This window comes from Cebidichthys violaceus, unplaced genomic scaffold (genome assembly GCF_023349555.1).
Source record: "Cebidichthys violaceus isolate CVI_PGR_0920_01 unplaced genomic scaffold, fCebVio1.0.p SCAF_41, whole genome shotgun sequence".
Taxonomy (NCBI): Eukaryota; Metazoa; Chordata; class Actinopteri; order Perciformes; family Stichaeidae; genus Cebidichthys; species Cebidichthys violaceus.
The window spans coordinates 2,214,382-2,236,356 of record NW_027176606.1 but is presented as its reverse complement, the minus strand read 5'-3'; the positions used below and the strand labels follow the sequence as shown (position 1 = coordinate 2,236,356).

Below are 21,975 nucleotides of genomic sequence, written 5' to 3'. Positions count from 1 at the left end.
AAATGTTGGTGGTAATGTTGAAGAAGAAGAAGAAGAAGAAGAGGAAGAAGTTGTTAAATGTTGGTTGTAATGGTGAAGAAGTAGAAGAAGAAGAAGAAGAAGTTGTTAAATGTTGGTTGTAATGGTGAAGAAGTAGAAAAAGAAGAAGAAGAAGAAGAAGTTGTTAAATGTTGGTGGTAATGTTGAAGAAGAAGAAGAAGAAGAAGAAGAAGAAGTTGTTAAATGTTGGTTGTAATGGTGAAGAAGTAGAAGAAGAAGAAGAAGAAGTTGTTAAATGTTGGTGGTAATGTTGAAGAAGAAGAAGAAGAAGAAGAAGAAGAAGTTGTTAAATGTTGGTTGTAATGGTGAAGAAGTAGAAGAAGAAGAAGAAGAAGTTGTTAAATGTTGGTTGTAATGGTGAAGAAGTAGAAGAAGAAGAAGAAGAAGAAGTTGTTAAATGTTGGTTGTAATGGTGAAGAAGTAGAAAAAGAAGAAGAGGAAGAAGTTGTTAAATGTTGGTTGTAATGGTGAAGAAGTAGAAGAAGAAGAAGAAGAAGTTGTTAAATGTTGGTTGTAATGGTGAAGAAGAAGAAGAAGAAGAAGAAGAAGAAGAAGAAGAAGAAGAAGAAGAAGAAGAAGAAGAAGAAGTTGTTAAATGTTGGTGGTAATGTTGAAGAAGAAGAAGAAGAAGAAGTTGTTAAATGTTGGTGGTAATGTTGAAGAAGAAGAAGAAGAAGAAGCTGTCAAATGTTGGTGGTAATGTTGAAGAAGAAGAAGAAGAAGAAGTTGTTAAATGTTGGTGGTAATGTTGAAGAAGAAGAAGAAGAAGTTGTTAAATGTTGGTGGTAATGTTGAAGAAGAAGAAGAAGAAGTTGTTAAATGTTGGTGGTAATGGTGAAGAAGTAGAAAAAGAAGAAGAGGAAGAAGTTGTTAAATGTTGGTTGTAATGGTGAAGAAGAAGAAGAAGTTGTTAAATGTTGGTTGTAATGGTGAAGAAGAAGAAGAAGAAGAAGAAGAAGAAGAAGAAGTTGTTAAATGTTGGTTGTAATGGTGAAGAAGTAGAAGAAGAAGAAGAAGAAGAAGTTGTTAAATGTTGGTTGTAATGGTGAAGAAGTAGAAGAAGAAGAAGAAGAAGAAGTTGTTAAATGTTGGTGGTAATGAAGAAGAAGAAGAAGAAGAAGTTGTTAAATGTTGGTTGTAATGGTGAAGAAGAAGAAGAAGAAGAAGAAGAAGTTGTTAAATGTTGGTTGTAATGGTGAAGAAGAAGAAGAAGAAGAAGAAGAAGAAGTTGTTAAATGTTGGTTGTAATGGTGAAGAAGTAGAAGAAGAAGAAGAAGAAGTTGTTAAATGTTGGTTGTAATGGTGAAGAAGTAGAAGAAGAAGAAGAAGAAGAAGAAGTTGTTAAATGTTGGTGGTAATGAAGAAGAAGAAGAAGTTGTTAAATGTTGGTTGTAATGGTGAAGAAGAAGAAGAAGAAGAAGAAGAAGTTGTTAAATGTTGGTGGTGAAGAAGAAGAAGAAGAAGAAGAAGAAGAAGAAGAAGTTGTTAAATGTTGGTGGTGATGAAGAAGAAGAAGAAGAAGAAGAAGAAGAAGAAGAAGAAGAAGAAGAAGAAGAAGCGGTCAAACGTTGAAGGTAATAAAAAAGAGTTCACATACTACGCAAGTAAGTACATAGAGTACACAGTGTACTACACGTGATGTACTAACGGAAATAAACTGAGACACACGTTTATGACTCGGCCTCTCCGTTTCCTGTCCCTCCTGCACCAAACAAACGACGTCGTCTGTAACAGGACACACAACCTGCCGGTTAGCTTCATCCCTCTTTCACCTGTTTAGTGTCGCAGACTAAAGAGACAACATATCTGCCGGTGCCCTTAAAGTCTTTACTGCGGAGGATTTATGAGCGTCCGCCCTCTCACCCAGGTCTGCAGCGGTGTACCGGTCTCCTCTGAAGTGGACCACGTCGTCCTGGTAGACGGGCTTCCTCAGGTTTCGGCGCTCGCACACTCGGTACAGCAGCTGTCTGGGTGTCAGCTGGTCCCGCCACTGGTTTACCCCCGACCTAATGGGCGAGAGACGTAGAGAGAGAGAGTGGGTTAGATAGAGAGAGAGAGAGGGGGGGGGCCGGGAAAAGAGACTTCTTTTACAGTATCTGATAATAAATTCCACTGCTCACACGCAGTAGGACTGTGGCAGGCCGCACATGGCCCCGTATTTGGACAGGAAGCGGTTCTCCAGGTCGATCACCGTCTCTCCGATCTTCTCGTCTTTGGTCAGCATGTCGTGGTCGTACAGCATCACCCGGAGGTCCTTCTCCAGCGGGAGGGAACAGGAGAGCTCGAACATCCTGGAGGGGGGAAACAGTCTGAGCTCGGATTCAGGGCTTCATGGTGGCGTCACAAACCTCCGAGTGGTATCTGGACATCGGACTGTCTGGAAATCAACTTGTAATACTCCAAAACAAACATGCACTGATGATGTCTAGGGCTTGGATGTGATGTGGCATGATTAGTTCTAATTTGTGACGTGTCATCACCAGGCTGCAAGGTCTGAAAAGTGAAGCCAAAGCTGAAGTGTCTTGAAGCTGCATTCTCTCTAGTGTCCACCAGGGGGCGACTCCTCTGGTTGTATAGAAGTCTAGTCTAAAATGACTCTACTTCTCTCTTGATTTATTCCCTCAGTAAACATTGTAAACATGAGTTTATGATCTCAATCTCTAGTTTACAGTCTTCTTCAATACAGCATGATGTTTAGGGGCGGGGCTACACGGTGATTGACGGGGCGTTACCACGACGTTGTCTGTGTTCTCCTCTTAGAACTTTAACCTTAACAGTGTGTTTTCAATTCAAATGGTGACGGCCAGAGAGCCGTGTTAAGCAATGTGACTCTGCGGGACATTTTGTGACACGACAATAAACTTTGGGGACGTGACCAGATGTTGATAAAGAGTGTAATGAGGTCTGTTTTCAAATATGTCAATTCAGTCCTGATAGCATGCACAGTGACAGAGAACAGAGTCTGTATCAGGAGCTGCACCGCTTGTTCAGCTGATCACAGAGAGCAGTTTTAGCCCCGCCCCCTGTGCTCACACTGGGATTGGTGTGTGTGTAGCGACCCCTACTGGTGTGAAAAGGAAGAGAAAGAGGAGACAGAGAGGGGGGAAAGTGATCAGACAGTGGCATGTCTGAAGAGCGCAAGATAAATCCGTCAACCTGTTGAATTCTAGCATGCAGTCAATCACGCTCTCGCTGTGATGGCTTCATGGAAAGGATTGCCTTGGTTTTTAAATCTGAGTAATGCGTTTGGGCTGGAAAGAGCAAAATCCACCCCTCATTTAACGCGTTAAATAAATGAGGAGAGAGGAGGGTTTTCCTGCAGTGTAGCACAGTGATTTTTCTGTTTTCAAGCTCTCCGACTGTAACCAAAAATCACACGACGGGTAAACTGAGCGAGAAGCCACTTAAAGCTGCAAGGTAACAGGTGGTTTTCTTTGGGGGCCCCAGAGCCATCAGGGGCCACTAAAGCAGACTGATGTGATGACGGCCTTAAATTAACAACTTTACATCTGGTATTAAGCTTCAATATGATCTCACATTCTTAAGAAATGCACCCAAAACCTGTGACTAAATGTAAATGTTGAGTATTCCCAAATAAATGTGTTTCTCGATGGTTTTGAGGGGGGAGTTAAGTACAACCCAGCGCTGATTAAAACCTTTAAATGTTACAATTAACTTTAATGAACTGAAAAACACGGACAAATTCCAGACTGAACAACGCCGTGGCAGCAACCTGTCAATCACTGTGTAGCCCCGCCCCTAAAGCACCCCCTGCTTTATGGTCTGTTTGACTCTGAATGGAGCATAATGTACTAAATGAACATCATGCTGTATTGAAGAAGACTGTAAACTAGAGATTGAGACCATAAACTCATGTTTACAATGTTTACTGAGGGAATAAATCAAGAGAGAAGTAGAGTCATTTTAGACTAGACTTCTATACAACCAGAGGAGTCGCCCCCTGGTGGACATTAGAGAGAATGCAAGTTTTTAAGATGCTTCACTAGCTTCACCGGGTGAAGTCCGGCTCCGGACTTTACTGGACTGCGTTAGAGAAAGTGAGAGCTTAAAGGGGCGTCACGTACTTCCCAAAGACGGGGTCCAGTGTACCAGGGATGTAGTTTTCATGGTCGTTGATGGTCTTTTTCCCCAACGTGATCTTCACGTAGGGGTCACACTGGAAACACAAAACATCTCACATCCATGTCGTTTGGTTGCACTTCATTTCATTATTCCATCCTATTTTTCTCGTTTACTTAAATACATAATATCTGTATCCTCATCCTCGTTATTGCAGTCCATTAAATGGTATATATAGATAAAGATGAGTTGCTCTACTCCCGTCTTACCTTCCCGTTGGCGTCTTTGGGCTGCAGTCCCTGAGCCTGGATGACGTAGACCCGGACCAAACACTCCTCGATGCCGTTGGGAGGAAGCTTTCTGAACTGTCTGGGGGGATTGGGGTCGGAGGGGTCGTCCGGCAGTGTGTAGATCTTGAACATACCCTGGGCCCGGCAAGAAGGGAAATGAAACATCACACCTTTTCCATCTCTTTAAGTCTCTGCATCATCCAGACGACGACACGATGTCTTGAGTTGTCATCGTCGTGAACAAACAGCTACTTATGTACTTACCCAAGTAATGGGTAAAATTCGAACACAAAACACAACGAACGTGACAAAAAAATGACCCAAACTGAGCAGAAATGAACTCAATAAAAACTGTTTTTTACCTTGAACTCTCCCACCACTGAAGGATCTTCTGATTCCTCCTGAGTCTTTCCTCTTTGCAGCTTGAAAGTCTGACAGAAATCGGAGAGGCCTTCAAAACCCTCGACGTTCTCTAACTCCTGGCCATACACCTGAGGAAGAGGAGGAGGAGGAGGAGGAGAGGGGTTTATCACATCGTATTCCTTTGTTTTTAGATGTGTTGGTGGTGGTGTTGACGTGGCACTCGAATACCAAACAGGAGATGGACAGAGGGGTCGAAGGAGAGCGCAAAAGAGGAAAGAACGAGAAGTTAGAGAGAGAGAGAGTGTGGATGAGGGAAAAGGAAGGAGGAGGTGTAAAAGGAAAGAATCGAAGGAAAGAGCAAACTTAGCTGAGTACATTGGACCTGAGTAACGCCACTGGTATTGGCTTCTAAACGTGAGCCAAACGCCACTCAGCAGCATGTCACAGTCACGCGTGTGCACCGTACGCACTGTATCTGGGCAGGGACGTCTATGTGTCAGGAGCACAGAGAGATCCATTTGTTATCATTAGTGGTGTTTGTCTACATCGGTCACACACACTTTCCCTCGTTCTTTTCCCATCACGGAAGAATGGCAGTCGCTGAAAAAGGAGGACTCTGAGAGGGCGAGCTGGAAACAGTGGTTCACGTCAGCATGAACGGATTACTGATCAGCTAAAAAAACAATCACAAAGAGGCTCGAAAGGACCAAACACACAGAACAACGACAAAGACACACAAAACAATCCGTAAATGACCACGAGGAGATGCAAAACAACTGAAATAGATGTAGAATGACGATGCATGGATGCAAAATGATCACAAAGACTTAAAAGTACTAAAGATGGATACAAAAGGACTACAAACAACTCACAATGACCAAAAGATGCAAAACGAGAGGCTGACTGACTGCAAATATACACAAAACGATCAAATACATACACATAACAACTACAAATGACCCAAAATTTCTAAAAAGAGACGCAAAGCAACCAGGAAATGACCACAAGGAGGTGCAAAACAACTGAAATAAGTCGTAGAACAACCACAAAGAGACACCAACGACCCGATAATACGACAAAAAGACACAAAACAACCACACAGAAATGTAAAAAGTCTTAAAATAGATTAAAAAAAAACAATCTCAAAGACACAGAAAAAGGACAGCGAACAACCTAAGATGACCACAGAGGTGCAAAACAAAGGCGCTAAATTACATTTATTGTAATAAATTAGTAGACACAGAAAGTCCAAGAACATACAGATAACTGCTACAAACCAACAGAAATGACTACAAAGAGACGCAAAAACCGACCACATAGAAATCGACTGAGTGACGGACATTGTTGGACATCTATGGTCTGGAGACTTTGTGTATATAAACTCTTTTTAACATCAGCATATTTGTATCTTAGATCGTTCTGTTTAGCATAAATGAATGAAGTACTTTGAGTCGAATTCAAAATACAATTTTATATATGTCTTTTATGATTTTTGAAAGTTGTGATAGTGGTCTTTCATTGTCCATCTGCTGTCACGTCTTTGTAATTAAACAAAGAGGGTTAGACAGGAAAGGGGGGGGGGATGACGGGTATACTTGGTCTGAGACTTGGGTGGGGATGGGGTGAAAGAGTTGAAAAAGCAGGGTGAGGATGGAGGGGGAGGAACGGGAGAACGAGAGAGTGATGAGGGGAGATGATGTAAACGAGAGAGAGGCCTGGAAACAGCGGGTTCATTTCACTACTTGAGCACCAAACCCAGTACCAAGGGAGAGGGGGGGGGCGAAGACAGAGGCTTAAGACAAAGAACCAGGGTTTGTAGGGTTGACATATACGATTACATACAACTTATTTAAATATGAATACAGCTATCCTTTAAATCACAAATCATTGTAAGAGTTCGCTGGAGAAGATTGACGCTAGTCTCTCATGGCTAACGTAGCTTAGCACAAAGACACATCAGAAACATCTCAACGTTCTGTTCTACGATATAAATACGTCGGTAAATACACCTCTTGTGTATTTTGAAGCTTTTTGAATTTGTAAAACTTCCCCAGAGTCTAGAAAAGTGGAACTACGGAAGCTTTTGTGGCTTTACGACATCAAGTGCTCATGAAATCCGCTCACAAGCGAGCTAACGCTAACGTATTTCGTTTGTTAGCTCTCATAAGTGTGAACATGGTTTCCTGCCTGGTATTTGATTTGTACATGTGTCACGTAATTTGATAGCTGTCTCCGTAGCACAAGCTGAAGTAAAATAGATGAATCCATCTTTGTCTACGATGTTGGAGGTGAAACGGAAGGATTGAAAGCTAATCAAGCTCAATAATCAAACCATAACTAACAAAACCTCCGGTGTGCTCATTAGCTCTTTTCTCTCTCCCTTCAACATTCAACAAAGTGAATCGCTGACTCACCCTCACTATTAAAGAAGTTCAACTGTCATGTAACAGAAAGCGATTTGTAATTGACGGTGCAAATGAAAGACCAAGTGTGGAAACTCTGGCTCACCAGAGTACAACAAACTCACAATCCTCCCGCACCAAACCCAGTACCAGGGGAGGAGGTGAAAGGAGGGAGGAGGTGAAAAAAGAGAAAAGGGGAGAGAGAGAGAGAGAGAAAGAGAGAGAGAGGTGAGGCGAGTCATAACGAGGACAGAAACAGCGGCGTCTTTGTGACGGACGAAAAAGACAAACCAATTCTACTGTCGAGGAATAAAGGAGGCAGAGAGAAGGCAGGCGAGAGGACGAGAGGGGAGGAGAGGGGTGAGACAAGGACAGAGGACACTGAAGGTAGAGGTGGACACTTGGTTTTTATCTGATGATATGAATGATACTTTTAATAGATAACGTTTGAATACACAGCCGACGGAGGCACACCAGGTACTCTAAAACGCCGCTTCTTCTCAGACCGATAAGTCGGTCAAATGTGAACACACAGACGCGACACACATGTACTTAGATTAAGTGCGACTTACACTTTCAGATGATGATCTGTGACATCGACCACACATCAAACACCAATAAAAACACTCAGAATTCACCGAAACACATCCAGAACTTGCCAAGGAATCTTCATGTTTTTAAGTGTTCTTCAGTATCGAGCTGTTCTATTGATAGGTGTATGTGCATTCATGGTTACACTGCTAATAGCTAATTCTGCATGTTCACATATACATATGTTTGTTGTTCTTCTTCAGCATTGATGATGAGCTCTTTTCACTTTGAGCACAACAAAGTAAACCTGCGAATGATTCACCTGCTCAGAGAGTTGATTTAGCGGATTAAGTTAGTCTCAGAAGATCAAGCTAAAGAGATAATTGCTTTGCTTATTTCCACAGCTCATTTTCTGGAGGACCTCCGTGCAAAGTCCATGATGCAACTGAGGAGGATGGGCAGCGGCGGGGAGCCGACGGACACGGAAAGGTGACAGAAAAAGGAGGCGACGGCGGCGCCGATTGGCCCGAGAGGAAAGGTGAGGATTTTGTTCAGAAGCTGAGCAGAGTTTACCTCGGGTCAAAGCGAGGCTGGAAAACGCGTCTCAGCCGACAGTAGCAAACCCGGGCAGAAGCGAACAGAGGAGGGCGAGGAGGAAGGAGGCGGTGGCGACGGGTTGAGAGGAAGGTGAAGGGTGGTTTGGAAAGGTTGGAAACAGTGGCTCATTTCCCCAAGACAGTAGCAGATCTGACTGAATGGGGTTGTCAAAGGAAAGAAAGCACCCGGAGGAGAGAAGAGGGAAGGAGGGAGTAAATTAAAAAAAAGGGAGGCGTTGGCACGGGGGTGGGAGTGAGGAGAGGGTGAAAGGGAGGCAAAGAGACGACGGAACCAGCGGCTCATTGGTCCGTTTCGCTTGTTTCCATCCAACTGTCGAGTGAATTTTGAGCAAAGTTTTTTGAAATGTCGCAAAAAAAACCACAAAAGCGACTTAGATGTGTTTCCATCGGCGGGGGTGAAACCATTTAATAAGCTTCCTGAATGAAAAAAAAAAATATATATATACATATACACCCAGTTGAAAAATGGAAAGAGCTGCTCAAAGGTCAACGACTATTGAGGAAAGCGTTTGTTCTCTGCTGTGCCGTTTAGTTTTAATGTTTTAATACGAAGGAAAAGACACAAGAGCATGTACGGCACGGACTTCCTGCTCCTCAGAGGATCCTTTTCAACTACTTTTGCATGAGATCGATCGATACGTCGGCAATGTATTTCACCGATGCTTTCAAAAATTTTCTGCAAATTTATTAAAAAGGCACAAAAAAACCCCCACTGTTTAGACTTAAGTAATCCCTCTCAATCACCACTTATGAGCCACTAGAAGTTTATCTTTCCTTATTTTGCAGAGTTCGGTGATGTTTCTGGGCGTCAACCTCAACAAAAAAGCTGCCATTTCTCACTGGAACGTTCCATGTCATGCTGCATGTAGCTTACCTGTCCTGTCCCCTAATCCCACAACTAAACTACATTGTGGATTACGTTTTGAGGAAAAAACGTACTTTGTCCAGGATTTAGTTTCAACCAGGTGCCAGATTGTTATCTAAGAGGAAGTTACAAAAATGGCGCCCAAAAATACAGCAAGGCGAAACGAAAGCTTGCTCCAAAACGAGAGAGAGCTTTCACCCTTCGGGGACGACTAACTAACAAATCATTGTGACTTTAATCTTCCATGAAGCTCTACGTAAAAGCTTTTTTCGTCATCTAAACATTCCTTTCACATGTATGCAAGGATACATGCAGAAAACTGATATTACAGCTGCAAAAAAACAGCCGAAAGCTCTACGCATGAACAGAGGACAGACGTAAAGCTGCACTGATGTGAAATGGCTTTCAAGGGAGAGGTTAGAGGTCTCATTTAAAGGCAGTAAAAAAAAAAGGCCAAATCCTGAGACGATTAGTCATTTGTTTGGGCATCAGACGAGAAGACTGACGTGAGCTTTGAGTCCCGCCGGAGGGGAAAAAGGTCGACGTTTTGGGCCGAGAGAATTCGGGATGAGGGGTTGAAGAGAGCGTGGGCGACGGCGGAGGGGCTCCGGGGACGGCAGGGTGAAAAAGAAACGAGAGACCAAAGACAGACAGACTGACGTGATCCCTCGCCTCGGACCCGCCAACGTCGTAGAAAACGGCCCCGTTTACTCCCGATTGCGTCCCACTGCGGCGATCCCGAGGAGACTTCGACACGGATGAGTCACCGGAGTCGGACGGAAAAAACGGCCGGAATGTCACGGCGCCCCGGGCCGCGAGGATGGGGCATGAGAAGAGAGGGGGAGGACGGGGGAGGGTTGGGAGGACGGGACTGATGGAGGGGGAACTGGCAGGAGCGCAAAAATGTGATTTAAATGGTGAAGTTTAGAGCAAAACAAAGGGCTGCACTGTCTCCATCTTCTTCATGGTTTTTTCTCCATCACTCTCTTTCTTTTCCTTCATCTTCACCATCTTCATCTTCTGTGTTTTCTTTTTTCCCTTTTCCGTTTTTTTCAACAAATCATTTCTTTATTCTTTCCCTGGACAATGAATAATCTAATTGCTAGAAAAGCGGTATTATTACATAATATAGACTGGAGTATGTAAATGAAAATAATAAATAAATACGTAAAAAAAGAAAAGAAATGCAAAGCAGAATGACTCAGCTGACTTAGCTGTTAGCATGTAGCGATCTGTTGCCTCGTTGCAGCTTTAATGGCGTTAAAAATGGACTTGCTGCTGTGGTGACACCAACGCTAGGATTGGCCAGCTGTTGAAGAGATTAACCAACCACACACCTGATGTCAGATGTTAGCGGTATCACCGCTATTAGCTGCCATTTCTCACCGGAACTTAGCATGTAGCTACCTGTCTCCTGTAGCTACCTGTAGCTAGCTGTCTCCTAACAGTTAGCTTACCTGTCGTGTCTCCTAATCCCACAACTAAACTACATTGTGGATTACGTTTTGAGGAAAAACGTACTTTGTCGAGGATTTTGTTTACTTTTGACAAATCACAAATAACCAACTGCTTTGTTGCCGAAGCATAACCAGGTACTTTTGTTGGGTTATCACATGTTTAAAAATGTACTTGTACGATATCGTCATTTTGTGGAAGACTGGGTGGGCGTAGTGTGTATTAAAATGTTAGCATGTGTCGACGACATACAAATGTACCTCTGGTTTCCAGCTAGTTGCTTTATTTCTAAATACGTAAAATGTCCATTTACTTCATAAGTTATCATGACATTGAGGCTTTTTCTATAACGCGCCTCCTAAAAAGACGTTGATGCCGTATAACCACCAAATGTTTCATCGGACTGAAAAACCCAGATGATCAAAGTACATTTGGTTATTTTCTGTCTATTGTACATTTGTTGAATTGGAGCTTTAATGTCTTACCTTCAGCGTGTCTAAGCCTCTCTCCAGGTACGTCCCGTACTTCTTTTTCTCTCCGGTCGAGGCGTAGAACTTACTCCACCAGTCCATGAACTCCTCTTCCTGTTGGTCACAGATTCATAGGTCAGAGGTCGGCAGGTTAACAGTGAGCAGGAGGAGCTAAATGTGAAGCGTTAGGAGATTGTAATGACTTCATAAGCCGCTTTGAACGTCAATATTCAGGGCGTCACTTGTGACATGAATTGGGTATTTTTTCCTCAACCATTCATGGATCCAAAACTTTGTATTTAATAAATCAGAGTTCATGTCCTCTCGCACCAAATGAAGTGAACCCTACATGGTTGATTCTGCTCAACATCTGAACTCCTGCGATGACCTTTTTACCTTTTAAAACACTTTAAAGACCCACAGTGAGTGACGTTTGCCATTTGTAGAGCAGCTCACCGCCGGGCTCAGAAATAACCCGCTTTTCATGATTTTTTCCAATGATCGCATGGCAACGTAGAGCCAGCCAAGTCACGTCAACGCAAGTAAAAAAAAAAAAAAAATGCCTCTGGTGGCTCCCCGGCATTAAGGTCGCGCTATACGGGCCGATCTGAGGTAATGGAAACGGGCAACATCAGGAGGCACGAAGGGGGACAGAACCAACGCGGACGAAAAGTTGCAAAATGTATGTTGATGTATGAATGAATGCTTCTTCTCAGTGAAGTCATTGGTGTTGCTTATAGAGAGCCGAAGTGAATCTGTAACTTCTGGTCCAGAAGTACAACAATCTCATTCAAAGTCCCATTGACATCTGTGATGATTCTAATAACTAACAATCAAGCCTTGAGCTTTTCTGGAGCAATACGCTGTGAGGCTCGCTTCATACGTTTAGATGAGGAATGTCTTTTTTATGTTCATTTAATATGTATGTTTATTGTCCGTCTATCTTCTCAGACAGCAGAGATTACAGCTGGAAAGGTCAAAAAAATAAATAAGCTGTAGCCTTTTCTGTACTCACAAAGTTGTGCGTTTGTTTATCTAAAACCACGAAGGCAATAATGGCGAATATAGCAAATGCTGTAGCGGATGCAGATTCCTGTTGGAATATGGAATGGGAAACCTCAAGAGCCATCAAGTTCCCACACCCAACTAGTCAAACTATGACGCTCTAAGTGCCCCTCTAGAGTCCGTTTTGGACGCCGCGTCAGTTTCTGTTTTTTTCTTACGTTAGATTTATTTACGCAAAAACAAAACCACTTTGTCAGGTTTACGGTAGAGGTTGTGGTCTGGGTTCAAATAACTGTTATGTAGAATAATGATGTTATGTAATTGCTGTTAGTAAAGTAAACATAAATATGATGAAATAAGTCACATTCACTCGGTTTCACACAGGGTAGGAACAGCGGTCTCCTGGGTGAAAGTCCTGTGTTTGTTTGACCTAAAACCTTCACTCCTACAGAGCCTTAGTGGAGTACCAGCTGCTGGTTAAGTAACAAAGAGGCACAAAGTGTCTGTATTTGACGAGTTGGGAGTGAGAACGGGTTGCAGGAACACGCTTCATTTTCTCAGAAAAAATTATGAATTAGACGCTGAATGTTGCAGACGCTAGTAAAACAGAGGCAGGACACTTTCAAAGTGTAAACACAAAGCTCGATAACTTATTCATAATACTTATTTTGCATCGCAGCATTGTGTGATCCATCACTGTCTAATATGATCAAACAAAGTCGCTCACACACTTACCCATTGTAACATCTAGTGTCGGCGTTAAAAGACAGGTCAGACAGTTAATTTCACTCGCAATCAATGCAACCAAACAACAGGATTAGTAGCTTTTCAACACATTTCATAAAACCTATTCTCATTAGACATTAAGGTGTTTCATTCCAAAAGTGAAACATACACCATTTAAAAAGAAAGAAAGAAAGAAAGAAAGAAAGAAATCCCTCTATTACAGAGCGACTGCTGGCATGAAGGTGAAGGCCGTTAAAAGTCTCACTATTACAGCCATGAGTCACCGTGAGCGCTCACAATGTCGTTCTGTTTTTGGAGAATAATGTTTTGAAATGTTGACTGATGGCTTTCTGTGGTTTGGATAAGAGTTATTTTGATTTATATGATATGATTTTATTTCTTGGGGGGGGGGGGGGGGGTGTATAACATCTTTGAATGAAACCCTGTCTTGTGTTTTTATCAAGCATGGAGCCTCATCCATCAGATTTACTAAAACTCTGTTCACATTGGCAACGGCGAGCGCTCTATTTAGACCTTCGTTTTTGAGCATTTTCTCACAGAAGTGTGTGTGTGTGTGCGCATGTGTGTGTGTGTGTGTGTGTGTGTGTGTGTGTGTGTGTGTGTGTGTGTATTGACGGCAGCCCATTGGCCCTGACGCAACAGGGAAACAACGACTACAAAGATGGGGAATACCGAGGGGACAGATCAAACTACCAGCCCCTACCCTGTCTCACACACACACACACACACACACACACACACACACACACACAGTCCCCGCCCTGCAACCTTCAACCCTCCGAGGACCACTCCGGCTTAAAACACACTCATGACGCATGCACCACTTTTTCCTTTGTGTGTGTTTTAGTGTGTTTCAGTGTGTGTTTAGAACAAAAGTGCTCTTATGGCACTGGGTCGGTGTGGAATCCCCTTTCTCCTACTTCCCACAGACACACAACACACAACACACACACACACACACACACACACACACTGAAGGGGGAAAACTATGCAGTTCCTCATTTTTCCAAAGTGGCAGCATGGCATGGAAAAGGGCAGCACGTGGAGGACACACACACACACACACACACACACACACACACACACACACACAGTGTGTGTCTGAGGCGTGAAGTGTCTGGTGTGTGTTAACGTGCCCTCTGTGTGCAGCCGGTGCCAAGCATTGATGACAGAGGCGCCAGGAATCGTGTGTCAAGGTGTGTTCGCTGGAGTCCGCGGCTCCCGATTCAGACAGATTAAGGCCGCCGGGGGAGCGCTCCAGACTGCGACGGGTATTTAGCGTACATGCAGCGGTCTGTTCAGGGTGTCGGTGTGGTTTTTGCAGGCTATCATTACGCCCTGCAGGGAAAGCCAGGCTAACCAAAACCCCAGACTGGCACTGCCAAGAACTTGGGTTTACGTAAGAGCTCCGAGCTGCCGCATGAGTGCTTTTTTAGAGGGGAAATCCCCGTCCGCGGCGGTGGGAGAGGTCAGAGGTCAAAGAGGCAAACCTTGAAGCTGGAAGAGCCTCTTGCAAAAAGGAAAAATTAAGTCTCATTGAAACCAAAAAGTGATGGGAGAGTCCGGGAGCTTTTTGTAGACAATTCAACACCAAGAAGTCGCTCTTAAGCGTCCCCAAAAAAGTGCAAATAAAAGTGATAATCAGTGACAATTTAAGGAAAAGTGTTGCGACAACAAGCCTCGATTCTCCTCGTTTCACCTCCTGATCTCCTCCTCAATGTCACCTGACTTCCTCCTGTTGGTCACAGGAGGACAGACTCACTTTGATGTCGTTGGAGTCTATCGTGTCGCTCCAAAATCTCGTACTTTTTGAACCGGGTTGAGATTTGGTGGTCCTGTTGTTGGGGGGGGAATTGGTCGGGTCTCCCACCCCGTGAGATCCATGCATCCTCTGTTCTACAACACACTCTAACCGTGATGGATTTAGAAGTAACCGACGGCCACCGGCGAACACAAATACCTGGTGAACACTTGACAAGTGAAGCACAATGTGAAGGATGTGGAAAGACTGGAATAGATGTTTGTTTGTGTGTGTTTGTCATTCCCTCCGCTGTGGTTTCAAGGCAGAGCGCCAAAAGCCTCAAGTAAAAATCCGTGGCATTTTCACATCAATAAATGTCTTCTTTTCAAATCCCTGATTGACATTACACAGTAGTGACTCCGTCTTGTATCGAGTCCCTGAAAGCTTTTCCATTCGCCGTTCTACACTTCTTGCAGGAAATGATGCGTGTCAGATTTCTGGCGGGTTTGGAACGAGCTAAATACCAACTGGGTTGTAGCATCAGCGACGATATTGCCACCATTGAATCGGTGCAGGGATCGCACATCTCCGACTATTCAGTTTGCTTTAAAAGCTTAAATTTGACCATTGACATAATTAACCCGAAAATCTAAGGCTGCACGTCCTGCTATATGAACACATTAAGAGTTATAGTGAATCGCAGAGTCACACAGGATGATGTCACATATTATCTATTTCATTCTTCTTCCTTATCAGGAACCTGGTGCCTACATTACCCAAAGTGCAACTCGACTGCCAACAGGTCAGTTAGAGATTTGGATGTATTATGATAGAGGATGACAATTTCTTTGTGGGTTATCCACAGTCATCCATAGGTAGTATACAAATATTCATTACAGCAGCTTTAAAACATCTTTTTAACCCAATTTTGCCCAGATTTCAATCTTTTGACTTGCAAATCTGGACGGATTGACGTAACAAATACCTGAGCAGAGACGTCTGCTTTGGGTGACATTTAGGAGCTGTTAATTCTGAAGTGTCCCATATGCTCAAGTCTAAGCCGGTGGACTTATAAAAGCAATACACCCGTGTCCTCCAGAAGTGCGCGGGCACATTTTGGACCACATTCTGGGCAGCGAAATATGCGCAGCATTCAGATTCTGGAGGTGAACGGCAGCTTGCATCAGTCTGCGGTCGAAATTAGCAGAACAAGAAAAACAACAATGATTTAGTGAGCTATTTTGACATCTTGTTTCTGGTCACAGTGTCATTATAGGGCCATAAATGTGTGTTTCATAAACCCCCCCAAAATGCCACAAAGTCAGCTGGCATGAAGCCATTCCAGTTTTGTCTGGTTCTAGAAGCAGCCAGGAAGGATTTATGGAACGAGGAGGCCAACGACAACGTTTTCGAGAGCGGGATTATAACCGAACTTGACTGTTTTTTGGCGACGACCTGCGATAGTTTTGATGAGAATTAATGGCAAAGGATAGACTTCAGCGCGACCACAATTTTTTGAAAGGGGCACAAACTTGGACGACATGGACCCGAACGCAACTACCTAAAAAGGAGGGAGTGAAAAGAAAGAAAAAAAAACAAAAAACGCTGGTTTGATGCAAAACCATCATCAAGCCTGGACGCCGCCGATGAAACGTGACACACGATGTTCATTTTCCATCTGAGCGCCGTTAGATCTGAAATATCTCAAGGGGGGGTCGGTGCCTCCGAGGTTTGAGGAGCCATGACGCTACCGACAGCCGATCTTCTTAAACTTCTCCAACTCTGAAACCGAATCCGACTGATCCGCCTTGGAAGCGCGCGCGCACACACACACATACACACACACACACACACACACACACACACTCGGCTGCAGTAATCTGGTAATCATCAGACGTACGCCCATGACCCGTTTTTTGGTCGCGACCCAGAGATTAAGAAGCCAGGATTTACGGCACATGAGAGAGCGAGCTTTGGTTCTCTGGTGCCATGAGATATTAGTCCGCCCTCCTTTCTCCTAATTTCAGTCGAACTGATTCTTTTTATTCCCTCTGCTTCTCCTTAAGTCACTTTCTCCCTCTTTAACCCTCTCTCGTTCATCCATCCCTCCCTCGGCCCTTTAGTAACTGTCTGCTAACAGAGCCTTGCGGTATAGAGGATCTATAGCAGCTCTGTTGACTTTGGCCCCGGCCAGACAGAAAGCCGAGCCTTTAATTTGACTGGTTTCAATATCTGACCCTTAATAAAACAAATATCTATGTTTGGAGAGAAAGAAATCACCCCCAATTACTGTCGAGCGAGGAGGCAGCGAGCACTACTGGATGCGTGTATTTGTGTGCGCAGTCTGGTCCGGGTCAAGCTAAGTCTTCAAATTGACCTGGCTTAGATAAATAAAACGGAAGAATGTAACGAGGAGCGTGGGTCTCTCCCGTTCAGACCCGGGATCGGGTTTCCTCCATAACCACACGGCTCGCCGTGCGTCGCTTTGTAAAATAAAAAAACAGGATTTCTCTCAGTAGAACAGTATTTTCCTGAGCGGCGACCAAAAAAAAAAAGGCGAAATGTAAAAAAGTTTCTCGTTTCATCCCGGAGCGAAAGCGCAATTTTTCCTTCCACGTCGGCCCTCGTCTCTGTGCAGCCAGAGTTATCCATCGGTGTCTCGCATTGAATAAACTTCATCAATAAAAAAGGGCTTTTCACCCGAAAACGGGATCGCTGCTGCTGCTGCTGCCTTGCATGTAAAACACAGAAAAAAGGCAGGAATTACTTCAAAGAATCGTAGCGTTTTGGTCCTCTACCGTCCTTAGAGCAGTGCATCTGCGGCCCTTTAAAGGCTTTAAAAATCGACAGTATACGGACTTGATCTGGATCACGGCAGCTGCAAATCGTATTTAAGACACTTTAATATCAGTTTGAGTTTTGAAAAGTCTTATTTCTTATCACGTTTTACATGTTTAAATACATCCCTGCTATTCTTTGGTGTCGGTCCTCGTTTTATTACCATTTATAATACTATATAATGCGCTTTTAAATCTTGATCATGAATATAAGGTTAGAGAAGTGAGTACAGACTATTTATGTTACCAATGTGAACAGAGATATAACAGTTATCAACTTTAATCTCTCACTAACATCATGAGCATTTGAATGAAAAATGGGGGAAAAGAAGAAAGAAAGTAGTACTGTATCTTTAAATGTCATGGATGGTAACAAAATCAAGACTTAAAACAGGTAGATGGAAAGTATGTTTGACATTCTGGTTACGCGTTTGAACATGAATGGATGAAGTTAAAAGATGAGTTTGTTACCTACATGGAGGCTGGAACTAGAGGCGGAAAGGTTAATCATAGCTGAGCCGGATCCATCCGCCAGCTACGAAACACATGCACACATGTAAAAACATACACAGGTTCAGGTTAGCTGGTTAGGGTTAGCCACAATATTAGCATCAAATATCAGCGTTATATGTATTATTTCACATAATCTATGGGTTTGTAATGGTTGGCATTACACATTAAACACACTATTCTTGAACGCTAACGTCGTTAGACATTGCTTACTAGCACCGTCAGACGTATTAGTGACTCAAACGCACAAAAACGTCGTCGTCACCATCGTGTGTTCCCCCAAACGGCAACAAATAATCAAAAAAAAAAACCATTGACTTAAATCAAACAGACTGCAGCGTTTGGGCAAACGCTGATCGGGCACGACAGAGGCCCAGATTAGAAAGACAAAGTGTTTAGATGAGGTCACGGAGGAGCTGAGCACATGGAGGAGCAGAAGAAGAAGAAGAAGATGACAGGAAGGGCGCGGCAGGGATGCTGTAAAAAAACAAAAAAACAGCGTGGACGCGAAAAACCTCCACATGTGCGGGCTCAAATGATACAAGGAGCAAAAGTTGGATAAATACTTTTTGGGGCTGTTTACTGCAGATACTAGTAATACCGAATATCAGCAGTTGGACTACTAATCCCTTCATACACTACTCTTATGTATTACTCTCAGATACTACTACTACTAGTGAAAACAGTTGCTACAACCTGCACATGTGAGGGTAGAACCAAAGGCATCAGTAGGCTACTTTTTGGTAACTTTGCTAGCTTGTCTAGCACATAACGCAACTGTCCTGGAGCCTTGTAGCGGTCCCCCGAGAGTCCCCGGTCCTTTCAGGGTCTCGAGGGGCTTCGTGAAGTCTGAGACAATAACCCTGAAGATGTCTGGGCTTTTAAACTACTCGTTTATACCCAAAGGCTTGTGTCACAAACTGGGTGTGGGATTTTAAATATCTAATTAAAAGATGCTGCTGGTTGCATTGTCGGACATGTAGGATCCAGAATTTTGGGAGCGTGGTTACCTTCAAACAACACTGCTTGGTTATGTTTAAGAAATAATAATGGTTTGTAAGGACATTTGTTAGGTATATAAAGTTAAGTACACAATTATAATAGTCACTATAAATAGGTCAATAGCTGATTTTTGGTTTCACACAAACGGCGGTGAAAGTCCTGTTTGTAAGGACGTTTGTTACGTATAAAAACGTTTGTTACATATAGAAACGTTTGTTACGTATAAAAACGTTTGTTACGTATAGGGTTTGAAAGGATGTTTGTTACATATAAGGATGTTTGTTACGTCTAACAACGTTTGTTACGTATACGGTTTGAAAGGACGTTTGTTACGTATAAGGATGTTTGTTATGTATACGGTTTGAAAGGACGTTTGTTACGTATAAGGATGTTTGTTATGTATACGGTTTGAAAGGACGTTTGTTACGTATAAGGATGTTTGTTATGTATACGGTTTGAAAGGACGTTTGTTACGTATAAGGATGTTTGTTATGTATACGGTTTGAAAGGACGTTTGTTACGTATAAAGACGTTTGTTACATATACGGTTTGAAAGGACGTTTGTTACGTATAAAGACGTTTGTTACGTATGCGGTTTGAAAAGATGTTTGATACGTACTGTATATTAAGTTAGATCTGCATGTAATGTAAATAAGTCACACAGGACATGAACAGTGTCCTCCTGGGTGAAAGTCCTGTGTTTGTAAGGATGTTTGTTAAGTATATTAATTTCCGTACGGAAGTTAAGTGGTCAAATTATTAAGTCAAGGGTTCACTTTTGGTTTCACACGGGACACGAACAATGTCCTCCTGGGTGAAAGTCATGCGTCTGTTTAGACGTCTGTGATGTTTATATCTTTGTGAAAGTCATCCTGTTCAGTCTTTGATAACTTTATAGCCATTTGGTGGGTCAAATTCTGTAGTGCTGCTAAATTGTACAGCGTTATACTGACAGGTGCTTTTAATATTTAAAGTCTACCTTCATTGAAATTAAGGAAAAAAATCAAACAAAAATCTTTCGTATTAGCATCAATAAAGATACCTTTATATCGAGCATGATAATGGGTTTCTTCTCTGCTCAGAATCTGCAAACATTTTGGGCCGAACTTTTAGCCGTCAACCGCAAATGTAAGCGGTCGCATCGCTGTTGTTGTATCCACGCAGAGATGTTTTGATGTCAAAGCACTTTAATTGGATCGGGGTTGTTAACGACAGGGCGTGTGCGCTAAAGTCAACACCCCACTTGGACTCCCGACATCCTGATGAACATTAGCTTGGCTCATACTGTGCATTTCTGGACCTCCCTTGTCACCGAACATTTAATGCCGCCCCCTCCACAAACACAATAAGACAATCGAGTTTTTGCATCAGCGCAAGAGAATGGAAAAAACGATGTGTGTGTGTGTGTGTGTGTGTGTGTGTGTGTGTGTGTGTGTGTGGTTTTGGGAGTGCAGGGGGTCGGTGTCGTAAGTATGAGGTAACAGCTGTTTATTAGAGACAATCCCTTGAGGTCTTTACTTATGTTAAATCAAGAGTGGAAGAGAGAAAGAAAAAAAAGCTTTTGACCTCGTCGATATTAAATAGTTTTTGTTTGAAACGCAGTAAGACGTGTGTGTGTGTGTGTGTGTGTGTGTGTGTGTGTGTGTCTGTGTGTGTGTGTGTGTGTGTGTGTAGCTGTCGTGGCGCCTGTGGGTAACGGGATAACAAAGACGGACACACAAATAAATTAAAGACCAGAGAGGATTTGAAGATGATGGAGGGATCACAGAGGGGACGAGTGGTTGATGAACCACAACAATGAAGGGAGAGAAGAAGAAAAAGAGGAGGGTAACGTGCCCTTTAATGAGCTACCACATTAAAAACCAACTGTCAGCTTGATAGATAGAGAAGGAAAGAAGGAATGGGAGAAGGAGTTGCATAGAGGAAGGGAGCGGGATGGAGGAACAGAAAGAGAGAAAAGACAAAGAAATATGGAATGTGGACAGACACGGCACAAAGGAGTGAAAGAGGAAAACAGAGTGATGGAGGGAAATAAAGATGGAGAGAACATGATGAAGAAGAGAGAAAAGGGAGAGGAAACTAAGGTTAGAAAAAATGAAGAAGGTAAAGAAAAGCAGATGAAGAAGGGTGCAGGAGGAAACAAATCAGAGAAGGGAGGATGGAGAAAAGGAGGGATGGAGGTAGAGATGGAGAGAAGCAGGTCAAAGAGGAAGGGAGACAGAATGTGACGAAGGAAGGAAAGGTAGGAAGTAAGGAGTGGAGTAGAGAGGAGAAAGGGGTGTATGTACACAGGAGGAGGTGTGGGGAAGAAATGAATGAAAAGGAGGAGAAGGAAAGAAGGAAGGAAAGAAGAAAGTAAGAAACGATTGAGGTAAGAAATGAAAGAGGGAGAATTGTGAAGGGAAAATGGCATGAAAGGAAGAAAGGTATTTGGCTTAAGATGAAACTGTCGTCCAGGGAAAAATGAAAAGGCGGAAGTAAAGAAGGATGTAGGAGGAAAAGGATGGATGGAAGGAAGGAAGAGGTAATAATCTATGTAGGGAGGAAAGAATGGAGGAAAGGGATGAATGAAGGAGTGAAAGAAGAATGAAGAGGGATAGGAGGGATTAGGAGGGGTGAAGGGAGTTCAGTAGAATTGAGCAAAGGAGGAAGGAAGGAAGGAGGGAGGGAGAAAGGAAGAAGTGAAAAGGAGAAGGAGGCAGGAGGAGTTGTGTGAAAGAAGTTAAAGACGGCAACAAAGGAAGACGGGAAAGAGGGATGGAGAGACTTGTGCAGGAGAAAGAGTGTGAGGACGCAAAGAAGCCGGGGAGGAAGAAAATGAATGAAGGTAGCAAGGAAAGGAAGGAAGGAAGGAGATGAGGAAGGAAGGTGCAGATGAAAAAAAAAGATGGAGAGAGAGTTCCAGTGCGGTCCTGTGGGAATAATGAGACAGGAGACAACTAACAAGGAACAGACTCCCTGTGTTTGTTTATGCACACTGTAGCGCGCACACACACACACACACACACACACACACACACA

General features: G+C 43.2%; 1 protein-coding gene across 9 annotated transcripts in view; it reads right to left on the bottom strand.

Annotated features, from left to right (window-relative positions):
* dysf (dysferlin, limb girdle muscular dystrophy 2B (autosomal recessive)) overlaps positions 1–21,975 on the bottom strand; it is a 73,669-nt gene that overhangs the window by 13,066 nt on the left and 38,628 nt on the right. For 6 of the 9 annotated variants that reach the window (XM_068728309.1, XM_068728314.1, XM_068728310.1 and 3 more), the window contains 7 exons: positions 17,918–17,977; positions 11,128–11,226; positions 4,772–4,900; positions 4,389–4,544; positions 4,125–4,216; positions 2,160–2,330; positions 1,903–2,045 (listed from right to left, as the gene is read on the bottom strand). In XM_068728309.1, the coding sequence (XP_068584410.1) occupies positions 1,903–2,045; positions 2,160–2,330; positions 4,125–4,216; positions 4,389–4,544; positions 4,772–4,900; positions 11,128–11,226; positions 17,918–17,977 (850 nt within the window). The remainder of the gene's footprint in view (positions 1–1,902; positions 2,046–2,159; positions 2,331–4,124; positions 4,217–4,388; positions 4,545–4,771; positions 4,901–11,127; positions 11,227–17,917; positions 17,978–21,975) is intronic. The other 3 variants (XM_068728315.1, XM_068728318.1, XM_068728316.1) reach the window with 1 other exon arrangement.